Source organism: Mustela putorius, unplaced genomic scaffold, assembly GCF_011764305.1.
Source record: "Mustela putorius furo isolate JIRA1106 unplaced genomic scaffold, ASM1176430v1.1 tig00000193_pilon_pilon_pilon, whole genome shotgun sequence".
Lineage (NCBI taxonomy): Eukaryota > Metazoa > Chordata > Mammalia > Carnivora > Mustelidae > Mustela > Mustela putorius.
Window position 1 is genome coordinate 615,840 of NW_025421309.1, and position 23,073 is coordinate 638,912.

The window sequence follows — 23,073 nt, forward strand, 5'->3', positions numbered from 1 at the left end:
GTCCTTGTTCAGTTTTTGATAAGGCAGACAAATATTTCTCTATACCCCTCTCTCTGGAAGAACACCAGCAGAAGAGTGAGCTCAATTTTGAGAAATGTTGATATAATACCTTCTCTTCCTACAAATACCCCCAAAGCAACATGGAACAAAACACAAGTTCCATTTTTTGGCAAAATTAGGAGACCGTTAAACCCCTAAACAACAACGGAGAGGCTGCCCGAAAGCAACAGTGATCCAGTGGGAAGTTGAGGAAAGAAACAGAAAGAGTGCCATAGCTGTGCATTTCAGAAAGAACCGGCAGCATATACTTCCCAACTGTGACAAATACATCCTGTATGAGTCTAAACAAAATCTAAACCCTCTTTTTTGCAGAGAAACTAGGAATGCAGCAGCTGGTTATCAACCTTCCCTAGGCCCATGTGGTTCTGAAAAGCAAAGAAGGTAGGGCTAAATAAGAAATCCCACTAATAAGCCGTACTTGTAGGAACCGGTTTGTCTCTGAGGCCACTGGAAGGAAATAGCTGGGCTGAGAAAAACTCCAGAGGCAAGTAATAAAATTGAACCAGGATGGTACTTAATCAAAAGGAAAATGAGACAGGCAAAGCCTATGTAACAGTTGGCAATAAATAAATAAATAAATAAATAAATCCCACTTCTCATCAGAAAATGTAGCCACAAATGAGACAAAGATTATAGCCCAATATTTCACTGTGAGGGGAAAAAAAACTTTGTAAACAACTGTTTCTATAAAACAAAAACACAAGGCAGATATACAAGAGTAGAGGGAAAAACTTGTAAAAGCAAAAGGGTAACATGGAATGTATAAGAAAAACAAAAAGTTAAAAAAAAAAGTGAGCAAAGTAAAAAGGGTACATCAGGAAGATAGGCAAAAGACAGACAATCTTTGCTTAACTAGAGTCTCCAAAGAAGGAAACCAAAATAATACAAGCCTGGGAGATCCCTGTCAAAAAGGCATGGTACTGTGTTCCGGGAAAAAAAGACTCTCAACGGTCAACCCCAAGGCACATGCTACTGAAAGTAATAACATGAAAGACATGGAAAGATCTAAGTGAAATGTAAGAAGGAAAAATCAGGCTTCAACTTCTCCATGACAACATCCGACAGTAGAGGGAGAACACGGTATGGTCTGCAAAGATCCTCAAGGAAACAAGTGACCCAGGGAGAATTTTTCACTCATTCAAGCAGAAGGTTGACAAGATATACCTTTCTGAACTTGCAGGAACTCCTGGAGTGCTGTTCACTTGAGGCAAGCCATATACCCACGGACTAGCTTTGGGTGATGGGAAACTAAGGCACAAGAACTGGTGGTGAGCAGTGATCCTATTTCTCTAGGAGACAGACTGAAATTAACTGTGGGACTGTGACCAACATTACAAATCCTGGGAACAGTGTAATGGTATCACTAATAACAGAAGGTTGGGAAAGGGAAAGAGAGGAATGGCAGAAGCACATAGATATCCTCATATTTAACAGTTGGGATCAAAAGATATATATTTTTAAGATTTTTTTTTCAGTAATTTCTACACCCAACGTGGGGCTCGAACACACAACACTGAGATCAAGAATCATATGCTCTAAAGACTGAGCCAGCCAAATGCCCCAAACAGTATTTCAAACTGATTGTCAGGTAAGGCCACCTGGGTGGTATAGGCTTGGTTAAGTGTCCAACTCTTGGTTTTGGCTCAGGTCGTGAACTCAGGATCATGAGATCATGCTGTGTGTTGAGCCCTGTGTTGGGCTCCGTGTAGAAATCTACTTGAGATTCTCTTTTCTGCTCCCTCTGCCCCTCCTGCTTGTGCTTGCTCTCTAAAATGAATAAGTCAATCTTAAAAAAGAAACTGATGTCAGGTAATGGAGGCTTAATATGAAGAAGTGAGCTCTAAGAAAATGTTGAGAAAAAAAGGAAATATATCGATTTCATAATTTTGTTCATTTTAGGAACAGTAATAGATACTGTTCTGAAGAAATAGATATCAGGGTATTACTTGAAGTTACAGCACTAGAACAAGAACAACCTTCTGTATGATCAGTAGGTACACAAAAAGCACAGATCACATAGAGAAAGACTTTTTTTAAAAAGATTTTATTTGAAAGAGAGAGACTGAGCAAGAGAAGCAGACTCCCCAGTGAGCAGGGAGCCTGACATAGGGCTCAATCTCAAATCATGACCTGAGTTGAGCAGGTGCTTAACCAAGGGAGCCACCCAGGCACCCCGAGATAAGACTTTTCAAAGCAATTAAAATAAAGCACAAAATAGATCAGACACCTGTCATATCAATAAGTGTAAAGGGCTTAAAACATTCAAAAATTTTTAAAAAGCCGTTCAGATTGTCTCACAAAGCTTAATCCAACTCTACGGTATGTGAATCACATCTAAACCAAGTAATTCAGAAAGGCTGAAAGGAAAGGACTGGTAAAGTTTCAAGGAAAATGTGAATTAAAAAAGCAGAAGTTACCATTGTATTAAATATGGCAAAGAAAGATGCAGTTCACTACAAAGAGTTACAAGATTACTATCTGTGTGTCTTAAAGGATATTGCATCACCATGCAGAATGCTACACCTGTAGGTGCTGCAAGAAGAAACAGACTGGGAACACATGAGTAATTCATTTATTCATTTCTAATTCATTTCTCCATCCATGACAGGTAAGCAAGGATACAGAAGACATAACCAACATAATTAATTGGGGAGACATAATTGATATACACCAAGCTCTGAATCCCCAAAATAGCCACACTTCTTTTCCAGCCCCATTTGAAAAGTCGTAAAACTCACAAAAACTGATTACATCACAAAGAAAAATTTAAATCCAAAAAAGTGGAAATCATGGACAACATTCTCTGATCATAATGCATTATAACTGGAAATAATTAATTATAAAAGCACCTACTACCAGAATGGACAGGTGGAATTCAAATGAGCCTTAGATCAAAGAAGAAATTAAAACCAAATTATAAGAGATTTTAAAAATAATGATAAAAATGCCTTCTATTAGGGCACCTGGGTGCTCAGTGGGTTAAGCCTCTGCCTTTGGTTCAGGTCATGATCTCAGGGTCCTGGGACAGAGTCCCGCATCAGACTTTCTGCCCAGCATGAAGCTTGCTTCCCCATCTCTGTCTGCCTCTCTGCCTACTTATGATTTCTCTCTCTCTTTGTCAAATAAATAAATAAATAAATCTTAAACAAACAAACAAACCTTCTACCTGTAGGGTACAACTAAAGCAGTGCTCAGAGAATTCATAGCCTTAATTCCTTTTTTCTTATTTATCAGCAGCAAGAATTAAGCTTCTAACTCATTTTTTAAGAAGAAAAGTACAAAGAAGCCCTTAATAAAAACATAAATTAGTGAATTAGAAGCCAGAAAAGGGTAATTACTAATAAATAAATCCTAAAGATAGATCTTTGGGGAGGGCAGGTTGGTGACCTCTTAGCTAACCTAATCAAGAAAAATGGGGATGGGGTGGGGGAGGAAAGCACAAAATACTCAAGAAAAAGGGTGAAATCATCATTTAAAAGAACAGTAAATTTTTGTTCAACGTCATGAAAGTAAATTTAACAACTGGATAAAATGAATACTTTTCTAGACAGACATAATTTACCAAACTCATTCAAGAAGCAGAACAATGATAACTGATCAATTATTACAAAAGACCAATCATTACAGAAGAATCAAAGAGCTACTCTCCCACCCCAAAGAAAGGCACTTTCCCAGCCTGTTTCATGGAGAATCAACTAATCTTTAAAGAACAAATAATCTACTTCTACTTAAACTGTCACAACTGCATAGAGAAAGGAGGGAAACCTCCATTTTCTTTACAAGGCAAGCCTAACAGTGATTGCAAAACCCAACAAAAATGTGTTCCAAAAAACTGAAGACTAACTTCACAGATGAAATTTTCTAGCAAAACCCCTAGGCAGCCAAGCCAATCCAGCAATATACTGAAATATTCACCATGACCGAGTGGGATTTGAGCAGGAATGCAAGGATAGTTTGATGTTAAGGAACTGCTGTTATTATTCCTATTAAAAGATTAAAGGGAAATAACCTACAATAGTCTTCACAGACACTGAAAAGGGATTTGATAAGATGCAGCTTCCATTCTTAATTTTTTTTAAATTCTTAATAAAACAGGAATACAAGGACACTTATTTAACCTGATAAAACATCTGTCCCTGAAATCAGCATATTTTGCATGATAGGGACATCCTAAAAGCTGCTCATTAAAGTCAGGAATGAAGCAAGCATGTCCATTATCAGCACCATTATTTTTCACTGTTTCAAGGATCACAGCCAACACTATTAAGACAAAGAAATTAAGATATAAAACCTCCAAAGTACATGCACACAATAAAACAGAGTTACTGGAAAATCTAAGAAATCAAATGGAAAAACCATTACAAACAATAAAAGAATTCAGTAAAGGGGCAGGAGTTAATAGCCTTTATGTAAATAACCTCCATTTCAGGAAGAAAAGACTAGCCAAAAAAAGGGGTAACTATCCAGAATTAAAACTTTAAAAATGTGCACGGATCTAGGTGAAGCGAATATTAAAACATTTCTAGGGACACAAAAAAGTTGGAACAAACTGAGGGTTTCTCATGGCCCTAGAAGGCATTGACATAAAAAAAAAAAAAAATTATTCCTGAATTATAAATTTCCACGTGATCCCAGAAAAAATAAAAATAAAATAGGACTTTTGTTCTTACGCAGATGAGTTGATTCTATAGTTCAGTCAGAAAAATAAATAGCCAATTTCCACTTCTAGAAATTTAGGGTAGGGAACCAACAAGGAACAACAAGCACCACCACATAGTAAAAGGTGTTGTGTACATGCTACAATGCAAATGAACCTTGAAAACACGCCACTAAAAGAAGTCAGTTGCAAAAGACCACATGCTATAGGGCTCCCTTCTTAGGAAGGAAGAAGGGGAATGAGGGGTCGGGGAGTGACTGCTGGTGGATAAGAGTTTCTTCCTCAGGTGATAAGAATTTTCCAAAATTGACTGGGGTGATGGTTGCAAAAAAAACCATTGATTGTATAAATCACATGGGTAGGTTTTATGGCATGTGAATTCTATTTCAGCAAATTTGTTAAAATTCTCTGTAACAATTAGTCATTGCCCTAATGACTTGAGTATGCTTGGATCTATACCTTACATTTTATACCATGTATTTATTTATTTTTATTTTTTTTAAATTTTATTTATTTGACAGAGACACAGCAAGAGAGGGAACAGAAGCAGGGGGAGTGGTCGAGGGAGAAGCAGGCTACCTATCAAGCAGGGAGCCTGGTGCAGAGCTTGATCCCAGGACCCCAGGGTCATGACCTGAGCTGAAGGCAGACATCCAACAACTGAGCCACCCAGCACCCCTATGCTCTGTATTTTAAAAAAACTAGAAGAAACCCTGGGGAACCAAAAAAAGAAAAATCTCAGCATGAGGAAGGAGACATTCTAAAATCCATGACCCAAAATCCACAGGCCATAAAAGGAAATACAGATTTCACTTCACAAAGACAAATGGCAGAATCAAAGACAAATGGTGAGTTGGGAAACCATATGTAATTCAGATGACAGACAGAGGTCTAATTCCATCATATACAAAGAGCTCCTGTAATTCAATGAAGACAAAAACTACCCAATTGAAAAAATGGACTAAGGAGATGAATAAGTTCAAAGATAAAACAAATGGCTCCAACATGAAAAGATACTCATCCTCACTCATGTTAAACTTAATTTGAAACTGCACTGTGATCCTACTTTCACTGATGAGGTGACCAAGCCTAGAAGTGTGATACCATGCTGTGATGTTGAGGGGGTGGGCAAACAGGCTATCTCACCCAGAGTCATCTTGTCAGATGTCAGTCAGACTACATCTATCAAAATTACAAAGGCAGGCGGTGCCCCACGGGGGTGGCTCAGTCGTTAAGTGGCTGTCTTTGGCTCAGGTCACGATCCCAGGGTCCTGGGATTGAGCCCCGGGTCGGGCTCCCTGCTCAGCAGTGAGTCTGTTTCTCCCTTTCCCCTCCACCTGTTTGTACTCTCTCTCTCTCTCAAATAAGTAAAATCTAAAAAAAACCACTTAAAAAAATTAAAATACTCAAATAAAAAAATACTTAAGTAAAATACTAAAATAAGTAAAAATACTCAAATAAGTAAAATCTAAAAAAAAAAAAAAAAAGATAAACACCTATTAAGAAAGGAAAAAGAGGCACAGAATAAGCACAATGATGAATGGCAATCAATCCTGGGCTACAGGACAGAGCCAACAGGGAGACAGCTGTCCCCCTACATTTAAAAAGAGAGTGACAGCACATGTGCATGAGCGGGGAGGGTGGGGGGTGGGGAATGAATCTTAAGTAGACTCCAACACGCCCAGTGTGGAGCTGGACATGGGGCTCAGTCTCACAACCCTGAGATCATGACCTGAGCTGAATTCAAGAGTCGGACGCTTAACTGACCACCTAGCTGTCCCCAGAGCTGTCCCCTTTGAAGAGACAATAATTGTTCATTTCTAACTGAGAGCTGTAGTTCAGGAACCCAGGCCTATGTTACCAGATCCTCTGATTTTTTTTCCCCAAGAGACATCAGAAATCCAGGTTATTACGCAAATTTTCCTGTTTTCAAATGTTCCCAAGGACTTCAAATTAAAAAAAAAAAAAAAGACCCTATGAGGGCTAAAAAAAATTGGATCAGAGAGTTTGGTCTTCCTGTCCTAGAGGGTCAAGGAAGACAGCCCCTTGGAGATCACCTTGTCCAGCTCCGTAATTTGACACACTGAAAACCAAGACCCAGAGCAGGGAAAGATGTGCCCAAGATCACACAGCAAATCAGGCCCTGCACTGGGATCCCACTCAGGACTATGTGCTTCTGCATCGTCCTCCTCTCTCCCAACAGCACCAGAAAATCATGGTGAGTGAGACAGACACAGGGCATTGTGGGGTCCCAGGCAGGGGGCTCCTGGGGAGGTGGTCACACCGTGCAGGAGTCACCCACCCAGCCAAAAGATGGGTGCCATTGTTGGGGAGGGGGTGCAGCATAGGCAAAGGCCTAGAACACAGAGAGCTCTGGACAGGGTGGTGGTGGGTGGACGATTCCTGCTGGGATCTGCCCCACAGAGCCCTGAGGTGGGAAGAGCTGGGTGCATCCGGGAAAGAGCACTCTCTCCCCACCTCCGACCATGGACTCAAGGCAGAAGAAGGGGACAGAGACAGGGGCTGGGGAGGCTGTGCACTCACACTTGCGCAGATCCAGGCTCTTGCTCGGACAGGCCAGGTGCTGGCCCGGTGGGTTCTGGGTCCTCTGGAGACAGGCCAGCATGGCTGAGCTGGGGGCCCGTGGTGGGGCACACTGTGCAGCAGGGTCCCTGTGAGGAGGGAGATGAGATGCTTGTCACTCGGGCTGCTCCGTGCCCACCTCCCATGTCCCCCCGCCGGCAGTTGCTTCCAGCAGCCTCCCCACTACCCAGCAGAACATCTGAGACTTTCAAAGCAGATGCCCCTTTCCCCTTATCTGACAGAGGAGGACGCTGAGGCCTGGAGGCATCAAAGGAAAGAAAGGAAAAGAACCCACATCTTGGGTGGTGGATTTCCATCATGTCGCAGGGGGCATGCCGTGCGGGGGGTCGTGTAGAACAGACCAGTGGGTCACCTCCTCCAAGGGGCTTCCCTGATGCCGCCAGATCCTCATCCCCTCCCTGTTTCCTCAGCAGGTTGCCCTTCCAGCCAGGGGTGGCCTGTGGCCCTCTTGTCCGCACCTGGGAGTGGGTCTGTCCCTGCTTTTCAGTTTTGAGCTCATGGAAAGCAAAGACCCCACATGGTCACCTCTGGAAATGACACGGGGGCCCAGGGTGGGGTGTCGCCCGGGAATTGCCAGTGGGCACCTGGGTGTTCCAGTGTACGAAGAGTCCTGGGGCATTCTCACAGCACCCCCAGGGGAAACGTCCAGGACAGCATTCCCAGGAGAACGTATGGTCTCCAACCCTGACGGGTGCTGAGCCTGAGCCCAGGTCCTCTGGGGTCACCAGGGTTCCCAGAACGCAGAGGCCCTGATGGGCAGGGTGAACACAGGCCAGGTGGGGCCTGCCCTGGAGGCCATGGAGAGGGAGGGGTGGGTTTCTCTGCAAAACCCTTCCTTTCTTCTTGTCCTAGTTAGGAGCCAGCGGCCCGACACCCCTGACATTCACTGAGCTGACCCTGGCCCCCCCCACCTCCTGACCTCACCCCACCCCCACTGGTGTCCTGAGCAGCCAAGCTGGGCCAGCTGAATCCTCCTGCCAGTTCTTAAAAAAAGGAAGAAAGACAGGGGTGGGGGGGCGGTGTTTAAGGGGGAAGAAAGGGAGTTATTTAATACTAAACAGGTGTCTGGAGCCCTTAAATTCTGCTGCTTTCTTCTAATAATGAAGTATTCATGAGGAAAAGCCTTTTTTCACTACTTTCTTAAGATACTAATTTCACAACAAGCTCCTTGTTACGGAGCAATTATTCCAATCTTGAATTTCCCCGAGACGGTTGCAGCCTCCTGTCTGTCCTGGCCTCTCGGTAAATGAAAGACAATCACGTAACCACCTTTCATTATGCTCTATTTTACTTTCAGCAAAGGTACCCTGAAAGAAATGATTTACTCTGAAAGGGACTTTTATTCAGTTTCAAAACCAATTTTCTCCTATTACTGTCTCCAAAAAAAAAAAAAAAAAAAGAAAGAAAGAAAGAAAAAGAAAAAATGTAGGGGGTGGGTGGGGGAGGGGAGGCGGTTTGCATCCCCCTCCCTACCCCCCAGTCGCCAGCCTTAAGGCAGGCAGAGCTGCAGTATCCACTTCCCGGCTTTGATTTCTGGTAATTTTAAAATATGCCATTACAATCAGGCAGAAATTATACAGTTTAAAAAGGAAATGAAGTGGGGTTTATTGCAGGGATGAAAGCCCTTGACAGCGGGAAGGAGGCACCGCTCCTGGGGGGCAGGGGACCCGGGCCCTCTAGGACAGAGCCGCACACTCACACTGCCCCACTAGGACAGCCAGGATGTGCCCGCAGGACGCCGTTCATGTGCATTCCATTCGTCTCCCAAGGTGGGCGCCCACTGCCATCCTCCTGAATGTGAAAGTCCTCTCCATCCACAGATGGGGAAACCCAAGCCTGAGAGGCAGAACCCTGCCCAGGGCCACCCAGCAGGCAGTGGCTAGATGAGCCTGCTCCCTTACCAGTGGGCAGGACACCCCACCCCAGCTGGGCTAGAAACCTGGGACCTACAGACCCCTGCCAGGGCCAGCCATGGGACCCCAGGGGAGCTACTACCCTCCTCTTGTAAGTAGAGGCTCCCTTATCCCTCCCAGGTCATTACCCACCTCACCATGCCCAGCAGGCCCCCCTCCCCCTGCAGATCCTTTCACTGTGTGCCAGGGGCCCAAGAAGCCCAGCCCCTGTCCAGGTCCGCCCCTGCAACCCCATAGGTCACACACACTTTGCAGCTGAACAGGGCAGGCTTGGGGCTGTAGTTGTTGGGGATAAGGGGCAGGCTGCCTAATCGGGGGCCTCTCTGGACCCCATCAGTTGCCCTCTCTGTGGGGCTCTGGTTTTCAGAATGCTCTGATGATGGATGCCTAAGCAGTTCAGGAAGCCGAGAGATCACCAGCTCAGGGGGCGATAGAGGATCCCCTGGAAGGGACAGCATCCACTCAGCTCAATACAAACAGCCTGGATCACCTTGCTTCTGGAGGCCCCGCAGCCCGAGAGACCATCTCTACTGGAAGGCGAGGAGTTTTTCTCTCTGTGCCTCTAATCCCAGTTCACTGCTCATTTTCCCAGGAACCCTGTGCCTTGCTGCTGGGGCAGGTAGGGGGTCACCGTGGGAGGGGACAGGAACCAGCCCAGCATGGTGATGAGCAGGTTACCACCAGTTCCCACAGCACCCCAACCAGCTACAACAGGATAGAGTCAGGCCCAACATTCTTTGCCTATCCCCCCACACCACCCGCCCTGGCCAGCTCTCTTAGCCCTCCCTCCAACTGGCTGCCCCGCACCTCCAAACCTTTGCCTGTGCTGGTCCTCTGCCCAGAGCACCACGACCCCAGTCCATTTTAACTCAGACTCTGGTTCAGCTGTCCCTCCCCTGGGCATCCCCCCCTCCATAGTCCTAATCACACCAAGTTGTAATTGCCAATTTTCATGTCTGTCTCTCTCCACTGGACTGTGAGTTTCTCAGGGGCAAGGACCATGTCTTATTTGTCTCTTTCTCCCGGTGCCTGGCAAAGAGTAATCATTTAATAAATAGGTGTTGAATGACTGGCTGAATCAATGAATCAGTTATTGTCAGATGAAGTGACCAAGGCCCAGAGAAGCCAACCATCCTGCACAAGGCCACCCAGCAAGCTGGGGACAGGAATGAGGCAGGCGCCTAAAACACTCCTGTTCTTCCCTCGAACCCACCCTGCGCCCCTCCCTGCTTGGCATCATCCCATCTGCAGAAAACCAGCTCCTCTGAGGCCCCACCCTGCCTCATGACCAGTGCCCTCATCCCTGCGCTGCCACCCCCCACCCCCCCATCCCCCGCCAGAGACTGTCCTGGGAACACTGCTCATTTTGAAACCCTATCTGCAAATCAGGCTGTTTATAAGCCCAAGGTCTTTTGTGACTTTAATAAAAAAAGGGGGGGGGCTGGGGGGTAGGGAGGGAGAAAATGTCGCAAGCCTCAATGATTAGAATGCTTTGGCATTATTCCTGACGTGAGGGCTGATAAGACGTCTTATCTCAGAGGCACCTCTAGGAAAAGGTCCCCTCCACCAGATAACGCCCCCAGCCACCGATATGCCCTTTCATGGCTGAGGATTTAGATAAAGGAAATGTGACAGGGAGGGGAAAGAAAGGAAGGAACTTTCCCAGTCCGAGGAGGAATGGAGTCTGTGTGACTTGCCTAGGCAGAACAATACACAGAGGGTGTCTAAAGGCTGTCTTTATTTTTATTAAAAGAACAGGGAATTGGGGCCTTTGGCCCTCCCTGCCTTTTGCCATCTCTCCCTGCCTGTCTGGCTGCAAAGGACCTCAGGAAGCCCCCAGCCAGCAGGAGGGGGAGCTCACCAATAACCATACACATTAGCACTAATAAGAGCCCTGCCCATTTGCCACCTCCCACATGCCTCCTGTCCGTTACCCCTCACTGCCACTTCCTAGCAGCCTCTGTGGGTTCTGTTGTTAGCCCCATTTCACAGATTAGGAAATGGTCACAGAGAAGGGAAGTAATCTGCACGAGGTCACACAGCTTTTAGGTGTCACCCCAAACAGAGACCGCACCCTAAGCCTCACACACATGCAGCCCCGACATTTGGCTCCATCGTGATGGGGGCGGTGCCCACAGGCCCCAGCTCCTCGGCAGCTGGACAGGAAGGAGCGGAGGCTAAGGCCTGCTTCTTCCCAGTGCCCAAATCCACTTTGATTTTGCTCCAGCAGGGGCTAGGATCACAGGGAGGGAGGTGATGAGGGGAAGGAGAAGGAGGGGCTCCCAGGAGGGCGCTTACTCATCCCATAAACATTCACAGAGCACAGAGTGTGAGGTCTGTGTTGGGCAGAACAATACCAAGAGGAATAAATCCCAGACCCTGCTTCTGGGAGAACCATTCTGAGGTGGCTGTCATTTACCCACCCATTCACTCGCTCACTCATTCACTCAGGCAGCAAACACTCCCTGAGCATCCTTTGAGAGCCATCCCTGTGCCATGAGCCCTATACAAAAATTGGTAAGAACGTCTTGCCAATCCCTGGGGCCTGCTTTTCCCTCTTCCTCTGCCTGCCACTCCTCCTTTTTGTGCAGTCAACTAATAAATAAAATCTTTAAAGAAAAAAAAAGCATGTCCTGCCAAAGAGAACATCCAGTAAGAACTGACTGTCCACTCCCAAATCCAACCTACTGAAAATGAACTTTCCTGGGTGTGTGGGTGGCACAGTCAGTTAAGTGTCTGCCTTGGGCTCAGGTCATGATCCTGGGGTCCCGGGGTCCTGGGATTGAGCCTCCTGTCAGCTCCCTGCTCAGTGGGGAGTCTGCTTCTCCTTCTACCCCTCCCCCTACTCCTGGACTCGCTCTCTCTCAAAAAACAAATAAAGTCTTAAAAGAAAAGAAAAGAAAAGGACTTTCCTAGCTTCTCCCTCCAGCTGCTATTTCCCAAAAGTGGCAGGTGGGCAGAATGCTCCCTCATGCATCCTGCAGGTCCACGGTCTGCCCCTTGCCAGGCCGTGCTGGCCCTAGAGTGCCACAGAGTATGAAGATGTGCTTGGGCTCCACAGCAGGGTGAGGCTGTGACCTCATGAAAGCCAGGGCTACACCTCCAGAGCCTGTCCTTCCATACTCTTGGAGCTGCCGACTCTGGCCTCGCTAGCTCTACCCAAGGCCAAAGACTGGCTGTGGCTTGCAGCAGAAGGTCATGCCAGGCCCTTCCCAAGGTCCAGTAGGAGTATGATTTCACTGGGGAGAGCCAGCCCTGGATGCCTCTGGGTGGCACCTGCCCACACCAGGGCTCTGACTGGCTCAGTGACCTAGGGAAAGTCTCAGTCCCTCCCTGACTCTTGTTTCCCTCACTGAATCTTGATGGGGAACAGCCCAGAGGATTTTCTGAGAGGCACTTCCAGCTTGGACATGAGGGGATGTTTCACGATTTGGTTTTCAAACAATCCATGTGCAAGGCAGCAGGCTAGGGCCTCTGTTGACACACAGAGGGAGTTATGGATGCAGCCTGTGCTTGAGGAATTTAGAAGCTTGAGTTGGGATGAGTTAGGGAGCTGGAAAAATACAGCAGTTCACATAAAGCACTGGGGTGGATGGCTAGGACCATGCTATTCCTCAAGGCCCCACAACCTTCACAGGGGAGGGGGGAGGAGCTACACACAGTTCTCACCCTGATCCCTCCAGGAGGGACAGGAAGACTTGTTCTTCCCCCTGCCCTGGCCACAGAGTCTGACCCCCAAGTGCAGGGAACAATCTGAAGTGGTGATGAGAGGCCCAGTGGCTAGGACAGAGGATGAGCACTGGACGGGGAGCCTGGGAGAGCTGGAGTCAGATCCTGCTCTGTGGCCCTGGGACACTTTTCTGTGATAGTCCCCAGCACCACTAGCCAGGCCAGCGCAAAGCCTCAGGGAGAGCAGTCCTCCTTTCTAAACAGTGAGGGACAGGAAATCACCCGTACCTGGCCAGGACTGCTGTACCATAGGGAGTCTGGGTGCACAGCCCCTCCCCCACAACAGGAGGCTCCACTGTCCCTTTCTTCCTCTTCCCTCTCTCCCTCTCCCTTACTCCATCTGTCTCCCTGTCCTGCTGCCTTCCTTCTTTTTTCCTGCTGTCCCTCCCTTCTTCTTGTTCCCTTCCTTACCCCACTCTCCCCTGTTCCTTCCAATTCCCTCCCTCTGGCCACCCCCCAACCCACCCTGTCTTTCAAGGCAGCCAGAGTAGAAGCCCACCCCCATCCTCCTCCTGCAGCCCCCTCCCCCATCCCTGTTCTGAGCCTGAGGCCTTCCAGGGGACCCTGTTAATAATTAAATGTTAATCTAAAAAGCAATTTGAGCTGCGGCTAGGCAGATCTGGTTAGAGATTACATTAGCATGGAGGAGGCGAGGGTAATTTTCTTTAACCCCTCTCCTGATCTCTCAAGCCCAAGAATCTTCAAGTCACACCGCCACTCCTGATTAAACTGGTGCAGGGCTGAGCTGTGGATAAGGGGTCTGTGAAAAGTGATTATTTCTCCACTGCCATTTGGGCCTCAGCACCAGAATGGGATTTTCTCTCTCTCTCTCTCTTTTTTTAAAGCTTGGGATGGAGGGGTATTGCCCCCTTCAGCAGGTGGCCTCATCTACTGCCATATCCATACCTACCCCCCAGGGGGCCAGAGGTCTCTCTAAAATGCAAATCTGGCTACAAGGCAGGCATACCTGGCTCCCTCTGTTCACCACACAGAGATAGATGCCAACCCTGAGCCTGGGAGAAAACTTTCCATTCATTCTGGGCCCAGCTCTGGCCAGGACACTAGAGCCAGACATGCGGGTAGTTCTGGGCCAGCAGGAGAGACCAAAAAGTGAACCAATAATCACAAAAGCCAGAGAGCAGGCAGCCACAGCTGGGGCCCTTGGGTAAGGGGGCATGAGCTTCTTACCACCATCCTTGCAGGCCTTTGCCCATGGAATCCCTTCTGCCTGCCAGCAAGCCCTTCCTGAATCTCTACCCGCCCCATGAAATTCTCCTTGACTTTCAACTGAAGCTCGGTCCCTCAAGGGCTTCTCAGAGACACACGTGGTCCTTGATAAATGTCTGATCAGTAATCGAACTAATGGAGTTCCCGTGTGGCTCTCTCTGATTTCTCCTCTGTGGGTTCACAGTGCTGTGACCAGTGACTGTGCACAATGGGCCCCCAGAAAACCATCTCCTGGAGGAAGAAGGGGCCAGAAGCACAAGGCAGGGCTCAGTGACAGACAGGTTCCCAGCGGGCAGTTCCCCGGAGCACTTCAGCACCATGGCCAGCTCCCTGTGCACGTGCCCAGAAAAAGGGACCGGGTGGAACTTGGGAGCCTAGTCACGTCAGTGGCGAGGGGACCTTCCCTGAGCAGCACTCCAGCCTCTGGAGATGTGATAAATTAAGCACCTACTGTGTGTGAGAGGCTGAGACAGTGACAGACCCTGACAGTGGGGAGGGGGCATCAGGGGCAATTACAAGGTAAGAAGACAAGTCGTAGCCAAGATGGGGCCAGCCTACCTAGCCTAGGGGTGTCACTGTCAAGGGACAGACCCCTGCCCTCATAAGGAGGATTAACAATAGCTTCCAGTCTTTGGATCCCATGTCTGAGCTTTTTTTAATCTCTTAACTGATGCGCAGGGCACGTCGCTCTGAGACTCGGTTTCCTCTTCAAAAAGAGGGGGTTAATTCCACAGGCTGTACAAGGGGTTGTACCACAAATTGTACTAATAAAGTGCCAGGGTCATCGAAGTACCTGCCCAATTGGTAGCTGTTATTAGTACAGTTTACGATTACCACGAGCAGTTGGTGGTAAACAGCCAGGTAAAGTTGGGGGGAGAAGGGGTCTGAAGCACAGGATGGTACACTCAAGCCTACGAAGATGTAGAAAAAAATCAGGGAATGTGAAGAGCTTAAAGCAGCTCCAGGAGGGAGAAGAAGCCCTCTTGATGAATTACCAAGAGCAGCCCATCTATGTTAAGGCCAAGCAGGGTCACCAGGGCAGAGGGAATTGGGGCAGGGAGCCCAAGTTCAGGGCGGCAAGATCCACCTGCTGTGGACAATTGCTGGCTCAAGGCAGGGAAGAGCTGAGAGAAGGTGCTAGGTGGACGGAGGGCTCATAGGAGGGTTGAAAACTGCTCTCTCTCACGATGGGGTGAGGTGGCAGCTGCCACTGGCATCAGACCTGGTGAGCCCTCTCCCAGAAACAAGGGCCACCCAGGAGCACCTAGGGAGTGAGAGGGGTGAGCACTAGGGGTAGGGCTCATGCTCAAGAAAGTGAGCCCTTGGGAAGCCCAGCAGTCCAATCTCAGACACTCCCATCCAGCTTCCCCTCCCTGAGAGCCAGATTCCAAAACAGGAAGTGTGGGCGGAATGGTGCAATTGTATAAGTCATTCATTCTTCCCCTAGTTCTGGCCTGGGCTTAAGTGACAGCCAGATCTCCCTTGTTACCTTCCAGCCAAGGGGTGAAGCTGGGCATCAATATATTGATGATCAGCAGAAATGTCCCAATCCAGCTTTTTTGCTGGAGGTCATAGAACCTTTGTGGAGGAGAAACATACAAGTGGAGACCAAAATGATACTGGGTGCTCCCATCCATCCTCTCCACCTATCCCCCCGCTGTACCCCCCAGGTCCTTACACCCTACAGTTCAGGGTTAACCCAGCCACAGGGAATGAGAAAATCTAATAATCAGAGCAGTAATAGGAGCTGGTTTTTATTTTTAGTGTTCCCATGAGTTCAGCACTTTCCAGACATCACCTCATTTAGCCCACCCCACAACACAGAGAAAGAGAGGATCACTGGTCTGTGCACCCATGAGGAAACAGTGGCCAGGGACAGGGGCTGTCCAGGCCGCAGGACAGGCAGGTAGTTGGTGGAGGGGACAGGGAAGCCCAGCAGAAGAGGTGAGCCTGGGACAGACTTAGACCCCAAGGGCAGAGAGGAATGGAAGAAAACTGGGCCCAGGGCAAGAAGGCAGGCTTAAGACACCAGGAGAGAGAAGCCCAGGTTGGGGATGGGCTGAGGGGAGGACTGGTCTGAGCCAGGAGCCAAGGATCAACAGATGCTTCAGAGGATCAGGCTAGAAGAGAAAGGAATAGAGCCTTTGGGACGGGGTGGGAAAACAGGACAGGGAACAATACTATCAACGTATTTATATACATGTTAACTCCCCAGAGCCAAGCCCTGCTTGTTTGTGGGCCAGGAGTCCTTTCCTGTGAGCTGGGCTGGGGGTGGCGGCAGAGCATCTCTAAGCCCCCATCATCTCTCCGCAGGGTACCATGATCCTAGCAGTGGGATGCTGGGGTCAGACCACCTGGGTTCAAATCCCAGCTCTGCCCCAGGTTGGCAGAGGGGCTGTGTTTATCTCTAGGGAGACTGACTCTTCTTTGTGTTTCTACTTCTAATTTTTCTTTTCTTTTTAAAAGATTTTATTTATTTATTTGACAGACAGAGATCACAAGTAGGCAGAGAGGCAGGCAGAGAGAGAGAGGGGGGAAGCAGGCTCCATGATGAGCAGAGAACCCTATGCGGGGCTCGATCCCAGGACCCTGAGATCATAACCTGAGCTGAAGGCAGAGGCTTTAACCCACTAAGCCATCCAGGTGCCCATAATTCTAGTTTTTCTACAGTAATCGTGCATCCCTTCTGTGTGTGTGTTTAGGTAACTTTTTGGAAAGGGATTTCAACCACAGGTCTTCTGGAGGCAAGGAGCTGGACATACTCTAAATTCTTGGCTGTGACAGGGAGCAGGAAGAGACAGTGAAGAGACAGTGGCCCGGGAAGGTGGGGATAGGTAAAGGGAGAGGCAGGGGCAGGAGAAAGCCCAGAAGCTTTGAAATCTAGCAGCAAAGAAAGCAAGTGTGGTCCAGGCAGCCCTCCAGCAGGTCCTTCCTGCAACTCTTCCACAACAGACTGCTGCTCTGATCACGTGCCTCATCACGTCCCAAGGTCCTGGGGCCACTTCATGCTATTCTCTACCCTGCTGGGGTCAGGCTGGGCTTCTACCCAGCCTGTGGAAGGAAATGGAACTCACTTCCTTCTCCACTCAAAACTCCCCCGCTGGCTCCCACAGAGGATATTTCTAACAATATCCTCTATGGCTGTGTGTGAACCCCCTCCCCACTTGGTGCCCACACTGTCCCTCTGCCTTTGCTTACCCTGACCTTCCAGCAGGTCAACCTTGGTCTCATCTCAGGACCTTTGCACCTCAATATTCTGCCCCAGCGCTCTCAGGTAGAAATATAATGTAATCACAAGTTTTCTAGTATCCACAAGAGAAATTACTCTTCTGTTTGTTTTTTTTAAAGCCCAACATGGGGCTTGAACTCATAGCATTGAGGTCAAGAAACATAGGCTCTCCTGACTAAGCCAACCAGGCACCTTGGGAAATCACGTCTACTGACATATCTTATGTAGTCTAATATATCCAAAATAGTATCACTTCAGCATATAATCAATATTTAAAAGTGATTCGTGAGATATTTTTTTTTCCACACTAAGTCTTTGAAAGCTGGGGTAGATTTTGCTCTTCCAGGACATCTTAGTTCAGAAGGGGTGGCACTCTCCATGCCAGCTCTAACTCCTCATTCACACTTCAACTCAAACATCACCTCCCCTAAGAGGTCCTCCTTGACTGCTCCAGCCACTATCCCATCACGGGCTGTAGTTCCTTCCTTGTCACTACCACTCCGAAATGACCTTATTGATGAATAGTTTAGCATCTTTCTCATCTACCAGAACACAGACTCTGCTGTGTGTGCCCACTGGGGCGCACAGGTGGTAGGGGATGGGGGTGGGGCCCCAGGGCCCTTGTCTGTGCACCTCATTCCAAATTCTACTCTCGGTGAGGAAAGGCAGAGGCCTGCATGTGTGTGTGTGTTGGGGGGGGGGGGGTGCTGGGAGGGGGGCGGATATGCACAAACACACACACACCCACAGACACATACACACCCACAGACACCCCCTCCTCCTGCTTCTAAAGAGCAGGCCTAGAAGATGGGCCTCTTTTCAAAATCAGCCTGGCGCGGAAAAACAGCTGTGACAGCACAAAGCTGAGATTGAATCAGCAACGGGCCCGATTGCCTGGTGACGGTTACAAATGATCTGATGTGGAGAAGACAGGATCAGATGTGTGCGGAACAATGGCTGCTCCAAGCCCCTACGTGCCAGACAACGGGCTGCCGGGCGGGCAGGCAGGCGGGCAGGTGGCTCCCGGAAGCTGAGGCTGGAATGTGCCCATTGGTATGGGGCCCATGACAGGCTTAGCACAGAGTGGGCCCCTCCTCTGGGCCAGGCCTGGCCTTGGCCGCCTGGGTACTCACACAGGCCCCACCTGACAGGATGGTCACTTCTACAAGGCGAAATCAGACATTGCCCAAATACCCAATACCTGGGAACAAAGTCCTCAGCATGAGACCAAGTGCTGAGCTCTGGGCAGCTGGATGCTGGCTGAATTTTTCTTCATTGGATTTGTTTCCAGATACCAAAAGATGCCTTTCACCTTCTTCCTCCTTCTTATACCCCCCTACCCCCCAGCCATACATAGGTCCCCGACAGCCACAGGAACCAGCTCTTACCCTCCCCCTAAGAGTTGGGAGGGATGAACCCCCCGTGTGCGAGAGCCCCTAGGCTCTCAACCACTTAGTAGCACTGAATGTCAACTTCGGTGACACTCTACGCTGCCCTGTCAAGAAGACTGAGTCCTGGGGGAGACCGTGGCTGGCCCAGAGATGCACAGCTGGGAAACGGTGGAGCTTGGGGCCTTGGGAACCCATCTCTAGGCTCTTGTTACACCAAAGCCAGGAACCCAGGAGATGCTCAGTATATCCCTTTGAACGAGGGACGCACTGGGCCTCTCCTCCTCAACCACTGTGTGGCCCAGGGCTCACATGCTCTCACAGCTCCCCCTCCAGTCACCCGCCCTGGCCCCTGGCACTTTTCCCTCATTTCACTGCACAGCATACCTAACCTCTTCAGTCCTATCAACCCCTCCGCACATCTGGAACACAGGGGACCCTGGAGAACCAAGTGTGGGTGTTTGACAATGCAGGTGGGTGAGTGGGATGTGGGCTGTGGCAACAGGAGCTCCACCCTTGGGGATGTCAAGAAGGTTCCAGGGCTGGGAAGTTTCTGGAAAGGGGGTGGGGAAGGGCTCCTTCCTCACGAGGTCTGGGCAGGGGGCTGTTTCACCCAGCCTGGAGCCCATCCTGAGGTATAGGCAGAGCCATGCCTCCCATTCTCCAGAGGCAAGTAGAGGCTCAGAGAGGCCCATGCCAACCGGTCAGATGTGGACGCAAAGGCAGGTCTGCTGTACCCTGAAGCATGTGGCAGAGCCATGCCAAGAGAAGGCTGGGATTCTAAGTGGGCACCCAGTGTCCCATGGGCCACTTCTGCGAGGGGCTCTGCATCACCTCCCCTGGACGCCACCCTGGGCCTGAGTAGTGGGCATGACTGCAGGTTGAGAGGCTGATTACAAAGGGGCCGCCCTGAGTACCTTCCGCCACCACCATCACGATGGCATCCTACTGGGCCTCATCCTCCAAGCTGGAAGGTGCTGCCTGCTTTAGCCTCTTATCAGCAGTATCCAGTAAGGCCAAGGCACAAACCCAGAACCCGGACTCTGGCACTTCCAGCAGGCCCTGCTGGAGGAAGTGGCCAGGTCCCTTGAGGGCCTCAGTTTCGCCATCTGAAAAACAGGGCTAGAAATAGCAGCTCTGTCACCTGGCCATGGTGAGGACTAAGCTGGATGACGTCTGCATGGAGTGTGGTCACTTTCTCCATGGTGCCCTCCTAGCTCCTTGAAATCCCGCACTCCTCAGCAGCCCATGGCGCTGGCAACGTCCGCCCTCAGCTTTCACCGTCAAGGGCCAGAAATGACAGCAAGTGGCTTCAAAGAGGTAAAGGGATTTGTCCATGGCCATACAGAGCAGGGCGACGGGACCACAGAGGTACGTGTGGCCTTGGCCTGGGGATCCTTGGCCTCCAAGACCTAAACCCCAACTCCAGCACAATTTATCCTCAACTCCCAGGGACAAGCCCCACATGCACCCAGTGAGTTAAAGCCTCTGCCTTCAGCTGAGGTCATGATCCCAGGGTCTTGGGATGGAGCCCCGCATCAGGCTCTCTGCTCAGCAGGGAGCATGCTTCCTCCTCTCTTTCTCTCTCTGCCTGCTTCTCTGCCTACTTGTGATCTCTGTCAAATAAATAAATAAAATACTTTAAAAAATAAAAAAATAAAACCTTGCCCGAGCCCCACCTTCGGGAGCCACATGGAGCACAGAGGCACCGAATGGGCTTAGAGAGCCAGATGAGCCGGTGGGGGATCCCCACCCTGTAGGCAGATGCCAGAGATAGTTGTTCACCCAGTGAATCTTCCTAAACCCCCTGAGGTAGAGACTCTTATTTTCCCAATCTTCTGGGAGGGTAAACTGAGGCAGAGAGCAAGGTGGAGCCACTTGCCCAAAGCCATCCAAAAAAGGACTGGTGAACAGGGATCGGAACCCATACCCATTTGGCTTCGCAATCATGACTACCCCACCCACGGCCCCTCCATCTAAGAGAACACGGGGCAGGGGTGGTGGTCTTGACAGCCAGGCTGAGGGCTCAGCTCACCACCCGCAGACCACGGGGAGCTACAGAGGAGGTGTGGTGATTATGGTTAGGACTCTGGAGGTGGCCTGTCTGAATTCAAACCCCAGCTCTTCCACTCAAGTGACTATGCATCCTCGGGCAGGTCAACTAACCTCTCTGGGCTTATTTCCCCATTTGAAGGAAAGGGCACAGGACAATGAAGTTGAATTTGGGCACACAGTGAATTTCACGTGTTTATTAAATTGGGGGGACAAAAAAAGAAAGAAAAAGAAAAAAACCTGAAGGCTGGCGGACCGAGACAGTGCCTCATCAGGTTTGGGGACAATCTGGTTGCTGGGCCTAGGGCATATTTTGGCTCAGGGCAGTGGCCACAGACTGACCCGACCCAGCCTGGCCCAGCTTGAGCAGGGGTGCTGGCCCAGGGGAGGGGGCGGCAGCAGCTCAGGGCCTTGCTGGGACACGCGCCGGCGTGTGCACGCACACGGCTGTGTCTGTTGCTGCAGCAGCTTCTATGCAAACATGTTAATTTGTTTTCATTTTGTGTTTTTTTTCCCTCGCAGGATAATTGGGTGAGTTTGAAGTCTTGGCGAGGCTGCTGATTATAGCTATTTGGGTGGTGCCCTCGCGGGGCTCTGGGCCCTGCCTCCTGCCTCTGGCAGTGAAGGCAGTATCTGGGGGTGTCTGGAGGGGTGCATGGGGCTGTGGCTGGGTTCTGGGGGCTCTAGCTAGCTGGGGATGGAGAAGGCACGACATCCTGGGGCCCACTGCATGCTCCCTGCCCAGAAAATACCATATCCCCAAAGGGTGCAAAATCCCACCCACAAATCTTTTCTTTGCCCTGTTTGCTGTCGTTAAAAAAAAAAAAAAGACATGGTTGCCAATATTAAAAAGGGAAGAAAAACAAAAATTTCACCCCAAATTCTCATTGTCTGGCAGGTCTTGAAAACAAACAAACTAAAACTGGCAGCTCTGGGGCCTCCGAGCCCACACTCCCATAAGGCCCTGCAGCAGCTGCTTTGTTCTTCACGTCACCTGGCCAGCCCCTGTGGGCTCCTGAGTGTTCCACCCTGGAGAAGGGCACAGGCTTTGGGGTCACATTGTCTGACGCTGAGACCAAGGCTCTGCCCTCAGGAGCTATGTGGTCTTAGCCAGTATCTGCCTTCCCGAGGCTCTTTTTCCATCCGAGAAACCCCTGCCTGGCCTTGGCCTTGGGAGGACTGAGATAAGATTGCGGGGATTTCAGGAGCAAAGTCAGGGTGTGGAAGGGTTGGTTGGCTCCCTTCTGGAGAGGTGGGTTGGCTGGGGTGGGAGCTTCTTGCTCCCTGGGTATCTTGCACTTGATCCCACCCTGGGACAGGCAGCCTGGTCTCTGGTCTGTTTCGTATCCCTTTCTTCCACTGGGCGGGGACCAGGGGTCTGAGGCCAGGGCTGTGTCTCTATCTTGGACTTCACTGACAGCCTACTATGTGCCACACTATGGCAGAAGAGCTGGCAGAGATGAAAAGGCGTGGGAGCCAGTGGCAGGAGGCAGGGCGTGGAACCCAGGGTGCAGGGACTCCAAGCCCCATCGGGATGGAAGACTACTAGGGGAGAGCGGAGCTGGACTTATTCTACAGAGAAGGGAGGCATGTTTGATGTTTCTTGAGGGGGGATGGGGATTGGTGTGTGTGTGTGTGTTGGGAAGGGGAACAATGAAGGCAGTATCCACGGAAGCTTTGGGCTGACAAAGGCACAGAAGAGGGAATGGCCTGGTGGATGCGAAAGGTCCCAGGTTGCTGTGATAAGCCGTGGGAAGCCACATGGCCTTTGGGGCTGCCTGTCAGTGCTCTGGGCCTCCCACAGCACGGAGGGGACTTGGTCAGTGTCTATAGCAGACAGCTGCCCAGTGGGCTGGGTGGAGGTCAAGAAGAGACGAAGAGCTAGGCCTTCTGGGAAACTACCCTCCCTGTGTTCCCAGGACCCTTGACAAATCACTTCAGTTATCCAAGCCTCAGTCTGCTTTTCTGTAAATGGGACTGCAGCAGGGACCCCCTCCCTGCCATGAGACAGTCCCTGCAGTGTGTTTATGTTCCTAAGACTTACACTACCTGCCTGCCCCTGCACACTGCCTCAGCCTGTCCTCTTGTCTCTCCCAGGAGGGGGCAGGGGTGACAGGGGGCCCAGGCCATGGTCGTGCAGCCTGAGCAGGTACAGGCTCTGAGCTCAGCCCTTCACCCGTGTCCTGGCACGTCTCCCAGTGCCCTCCGCAGGGG

At 49.9% G+C, this 23,073-nt stretch overlaps 1 protein-coding gene across 1 annotated transcript in view; it reads right to left on the reverse strand.

The window, feature by feature from the left end:
- The window catches only part of FAM222A (family with sequence similarity 222 member A), a 52,521-nt gene that overhangs the window by 16,267 nt on the left and 13,181 nt on the right, over window positions 1–23,073 (reverse strand). Inside the window, exon 2 of the mRNA XM_004779124.3 lies at window positions 7,262–7,389. Coding sequence (XP_004779181.1) covers window positions 7,262–7,343 — 82 coding nt within the window. The 5' untranslated portion in view covers window positions 7,344–7,389. The remainder of the gene's footprint in view (window positions 1–7,261; window positions 7,390–23,073) is intronic.